Here is a 5,836-nt window from a genome sequence, read left to right on the forward strand (position 1 = left end):
GAAGAAAAAGGTACACAAGAGGGGAAAGGGACTTACAGGGAAACCCATGAGGAGATGGCTATGAAATCAAAGCAGGGACTACACTCAAAATAATAATACTCATGATATACCAGGATAGAAAAAGGAATAAAAAAAACCCAAAACAAAACAAAAACTGAAACATAATATCAAAATATATTAACAGGAATCTGAAACACAAAACTCATGACATACAAGTAAATCAGATTCTTTGTAAGCCTTCAGTGTTGCACAAGATGACAACAGCATCAGGGATTTCTCTTTAAACAGAGAGCTGAAACACAGTTGTGTTGCTAAAGAACATATGGATCTCAGAGGAGGACAATGGTGCTTGTGTCTAATGACGATGGTGGTCGAACATTACTCCGTTTCATTTTGGCTTTTGCTGTGATTTCTCCCCAGTTTGTTTGGTCAGAATCAGGAGTGCACTCTAGGCAAAACTGCTGCAAACGCCGCCTTATTTGAAGATTCACACACATTTGGTCTTGAGCAATGAGCAATTATTAGTCAAACCAGAAATAACCTGCTACGTAGCTTGCATTCGAACATCATACATTAATGTGCTTGCACAACTTTATTCCTGCCACTAAGCAACAAGTCTATAAAAGCTCATTTTGTAGGATTGTTTGTTTCTCACACATTCGCCGCATCATGTTGACATATATGCATCTATATGTATTAAATTTCTTAATAAATAATTGGAATGCATTATTCCAGAGAATATGTCACTCAGGGGGTGGATGTATTATTAAAAAAACAGTTTGAGATTCTAAAATAGGAAAATGTGCTTGAACTGGTTTTGACAGTTGAATAGCTATATTGAGCAAATATGCCCAATAGTTTTTTTTTCTTATTTAGCTCCCACTCCCATCTGTATACATCTCCCTCTAAAAATAACTCGCCTGCATTAAAGCTGTAAACTGGACTTCTAATAGCAGCCTTATGTTCAAATATTGCATAACTGTCCCTGTGATTGAAACAGGCCTAGAGCTAGGCTGTATTGATGTACCAGGTATATTTAGTTGCTTAAATTTATTGAAGTGGTTGGTTAAACCTTTCCTGAGCACAATGATAATTCACTGCCAGGCTGCATCATTTGACACTTAAGAGGTGGTATAAGTTTTCAAGTCTCAAGTTGATTACGTCCAAACTTAACATGTGAAAAGAGGAAGAACACTCTGTAGTATTGAAGCAGTCAATGGATTTCAGGTTTGTTTGTGAAATGAAAGTGAATGCTTCTTAGCGCACCTTGTCCCAAGTAAATATTTATCTAAAAATAACTCGACACAAGGAAATCATTATTGGCCTCCACCCTTTTTAACCTCCCTCACCTCCTCCTGATGTCTGGGCAAAAACAAACACATTTAGAGCCAATACAGGGAAAGGCATACAGAGGACCTGTATATATTGAGCAGCCTGCAGAGCTTTTGGTTCCTTTCACAGCAGCACAACGTGGGCCACTGTGTCCTGTATGCTGGCCGCAGACATGGCACGCCTGGGCCTCCCTGTCTTCCTCGTCCTCAGCTTCTCCTTGCTCCACATCTGCAACAGCGGTCCATCTCGCACCAGGAAGGCTGTTTCACCTCGCCAGTCTGGAGGTAATTGTATAAATCCTATCAAATCATGGCTTTATCTGACCTGTGTGTGTGTGTTTTTTTCTTAATTGTCTCCTCCTTGTGCAGCTACAGAGGAGGAGGATGTGATGTCACAGCTCCAGAGGTTGTGGCAGGAGGTCAATTCTCTGAAAGAGATGCAGGCACTGCAGACAGGTATTAGTGAGAGCGTTTCTGCATTCCTGATAAATTAATATTAATGTACAGACAAGTAAGACGAGCAAGAGTGTGAACAGTGCTGCATTTATAACTTAATAGCCAGAGTTTAAAAGTCAGAGTGATTCTGTAATCTGACGCACATTTCATATCAACTAAAAAAGGAAGAAAAAATAATAATCGAGACGCTTTCACAACATACTCCTATAGTGTGTAAAATCCATCAACTGCTGCTTAAGTGCTAATGTTTAAATTCAATATTTTGTCAGATATTAGCAGTGTCATAGAAAGTCCTCGAGTCTCTTGGGAGGTTTTCCACCTATTTGATTTCAAAATCTGAAGTCTGAGAACAGCACTGGATTTTCTGTGGCCGAGAAGAGGCTGCTGAGGATGCTGAAGAGCAAATTATTCTTTAATCAGCTACTGAGGTCAAGTTACAGTTGACCATTTCAAATTCCCTCAACAGAAGGAATTTAAATCTTTAACAAGGATTTCTTGAACACAAAGTGAATGATTTAATGAAAATCAATGGGTTAGAAGAGACTTTGAAGAAATAAAAATTAAATTAATACACAAACTCAAAAGGCTAATTCTGATATAGCATACCAATTTTCTGCTATATAAATTATGAAAACTGTTGACTTTTTCTGTATTAATTAAAGAGAAATGTGCCTGAATATAAACTTGATAATTTCTTGAAATTAATATTTAATGAAATTGATCAATACAGCCTGCAGACATGAAGCGTACCCCTAATTGTAGAATGAACCTTATGGTGCCAGCTTATCAGCAGAGGGCAGCAACACTCCAAGAAGCCTTTAAATGCAAAGTAACAGGTTCACTTGCAAGCTGCATGATGGTTACATGAATAGTTCTTGCAATGTAATTTGATGGGACTAGTTTATAGTGTTACTTTACCATTCATTAATTCATGAAGTAAATGCTTTGTGTTTTCAGTGTGTCTCCGGGGCATCAAAGTTCATAGAAAGTGTTATCTTACAATTGAGGAACCCAAACATTACCATGAAGCAAATGAAGACTGCATTGCACAAGGTGGAACTCTTGCAACACCGCGGGACATGTTGGAAAACAATGAACTGAGAGACTATGCAAAGAGGAGTGCTCCCGGGTCTAAGGACTTCTGGATCGGTGTGGCAGACATAGTGAAAGAAGGCGAGTATGTCGATGTCAACAGCCAGCCAGTCCGCTTCTTTAACTGGGATCGCTCCAAGAAGCAGCCCACAGGAACGAAGAGGGAGAGCTGTGTTGCTCTTTCAGTGGCTGCACAAGGAAAGTGGTATGATGAGGTGTGTCGCAGCCTGAAAAAGTACATCTGTGAATATGTCATTCCCTGAAGCCAGAAGTGGAAAGAAGAAATTAAATAAAAGGATGTTGACGATTTGATGATCACTGATGCAGGTTTATTTGACTAAAACTGTACAAACCCTTGTGTCTATGATAGGAAGTTTTTTTCTCTGTGGTTATTAATTGGGTTCTAAAACAATCCTAATATTCAAAATAGTAACTATAGGTGGATTTTATATGAGTTCTCTGTGATACAAGAACTTTATCTTCACATGAAGCAATTCCCAATGGCTTGGACATCGACTGAGCAGATCATGAAATTAAAAATTATGAGTGAAATTTCACTGAAATAAACAAAAATGTAAGCTTCTGTTGTTTCCTGGAAATGATTTCATTTCACCATTACTTTTCTACATTAGCTTTAGTCTATTAATTTCATCATTTTACACTTTACATTAATGCAACTCCATACATAAGTATGAGAAAGTTCCTCGGTGCACACTTCAACTTCTCATGAAGTATTTTTGACTGTTTCACATTCATTGGTGTGAAACTGCAACAAAACCCACAAAATGATAACATTTTGTTTTATCGGGAAATGTAACATGTTTGAGGGACCCTTGTTGCACAACAGTCATAAAATGTACTGACTTAAAAAAAAGTAGCACAAGCAGTTCTGAATGTTGAGTAACGTTTAAACATTTCCTGGCTACAATCTATAAGAGGCCTGAGCAACACAGCAGGGCTGTGATAAAACTGGAGTTGCAGGCTCAGTTGTGCTCAACATTTCAGATTTTTTATTGCAGTGACACCGAATAGAGCCGTTATCACACCTTGAACCTTCGTGAGGTGACAATGTCAAATATTTACCCCTGTTTGCTCCGAATTGCTGCTGCCACACTGCAGTGCAGATGTCTGGTTATAGGAAAAATATTTTTGGTCATCTAACTACAAAACACCAGTTTAACAATCTACAGATGAGAGTTCAGCAACTACTGTGTCACTGTCCGCCACATCTGCTCTTCAGTCACAGCCAGCTGAGATGGTTGAGATGGCGACTAACCACGGTTCAAGGCAGGGACATTTATGTCTCTCTCCCTCTTTTTGTGCTAAATCTTCAATCTGTAATGAGCACCTATATCCCTCCCCACAATAAGCTATTAAAAAATGATGAATTCACATCTGCGGTATATGGAGACAGCTTTATTACATTTCTAAAAGAGAGCCCCAGGCAAAAACGAGCAGCTGGGACCCCATTAAACACCTGTTCCACCCCTTTTCTGTAGACTGAGTGCTGGCCAAAACTGATGTGTACCAACCCATCCATCCCTTTTGCTAACCTTTTATCCAGCTATCGTCATACTATAATGACTGTAGTGTATACATTATGTGTTCTCTATCTCCTCCTAGACAAGTGGACCAATCTTGAAACTTTGCACAAACATTGCCGAGGACACCATGAGTGCCAACATCTGTATTTTATACAAATTACACAATCATATTTATATTTTATAACACTGAATGGAATGTCAGATTAGAATGGTGTGTCATAATATATTTGTAGCATATTTACTGATCTATGCATGTTTCTTATCTAGTTTGCTAGTAAAGTGAAAGGCGGGGTATACCCTAGACAGTTCGCCAGTCTTTTGCAGGGCTGCTGTGTTGTAATTCAACTAAACATAAATTTATACATGCCAAATACATCCCCAGACAGGTATACTAAGCGTGCACCTTGTGATTTTTGTTGTCATTGAGCTCCACCAAGCTCAAATCAAATCAAATCACTTTTATTGTCACATCACATGCGCTGGTACACTGGTACAGCACATGTGCATGAAATTCTTGTGTGCAAGCTTCACAAGCAACAGAGGTGTGCAAAATACAAGAAACATAAGAACAAAGCAAAGGGGTTGGCTGTTCATTTTTCCAAGGAGCCACATGAGAAAACGGGACTGGGCCACATCAGTAATCTTAACTCGATTCTGTCGATTCTGCTCATTATTAATTTCATCTCTGGGTCTGGGGTTTTATTCAGGTTGAGATCTGGAACAGAATCACAATCACAGAATCAGAATCAGAAAGACTTTATTTATCCCCAAGGGTCAATTTAGAATAAAAAATTAACTTAACTCTATTCATGTTTTCGGACTATGGGAGGAATCTGGAGTGCCTGGAGAGAGCTGGTTGAACATGCAAACCTCATACAAGAATGCATAGCTGCCTGGTGGATAAAAAACAAGGACCTTCTTGCTGTGAAGGAACCACTGCTAACCACGCTGATGCCCCACTATGTCATTATATATATGTATGCACAATTGTATAGTGAAATCCTTTCATTATATTAGTAGTTTAGGCCCAACAGGCTACAGGCTTGAGATTCTACATGGGAGGATTATTAGAAGCCAAGTGGCGCAGATGAGCCTACAGTCAAACCCACGCCATCATTTACATTTAGAGTGAAAATAATATCAATAAAGTTTTGAATTTATTAAACCATAAAAGTAGGCACATCTTGTGCTATTTTTATCTTAATCTGATAATAACATGACAATTAATATATTACATAGTAGAAATTAAATTCACACATCTCTCTCATACACAAACTGTGCGCTTGTACTGTATATCTGTCATCTCTGCCCTTTAACGAAAACAAGCGAAAACACGCACACTCGCCGACGTCATCCTGTCCGCATCACGCACGCTTATCTGTATGGAAAGTGACGCCAGAGCTCCCTGAGTGA

General features: G+C 38.9%; 1 protein-coding gene across 2 annotated transcripts; it reads left to right on the top strand.

Annotated features, from left to right (window-relative positions):
• Nucleotides 1-1,442: 1,442 nt before the first annotated feature.
• clec3a (C-type lectin domain family 3, member A) lies at nt 1,443-3,462 on the top strand. 2 transcript variants are annotated; one of them, XM_004543136.5, is made up of 3 exons: nt 1,446-1,616; nt 1,701-1,787; nt 2,745-3,462. In XM_004543136.5, the coding sequence occupies exons 1-3, from the start codon at nt 1,490-1,492 to the stop codon at nt 3,140-3,142; spliced, it is 612 nt and encodes a 203-aa protein (XP_004543193.1). In that variant the 5' UTR covers nt 1,446-1,489; the 3' UTR covers nt 3,143-3,462. The 2 variants fall into 2 exon arrangements, with proteins under 2 accessions (XP_004543194.1, XP_004543193.1); XM_004543137.5 differs by lacking the exon at nt 1,701-1,787 and having other exon boundaries at nt 1,443-1,616.
• Nucleotides 3,463-5,836: the final 2,374 nt, after the last annotated feature.

The sequence above is a fragment of the Maylandia zebra genome, linkage group LG1 (genome assembly GCF_041146795.1).
Source record: "Maylandia zebra isolate NMK-2024a linkage group LG1, Mzebra_GT3a, whole genome shotgun sequence".
Lineage (NCBI taxonomy): Eukaryota > Metazoa > Chordata > Actinopteri > Cichliformes > Cichlidae > Maylandia > Maylandia zebra.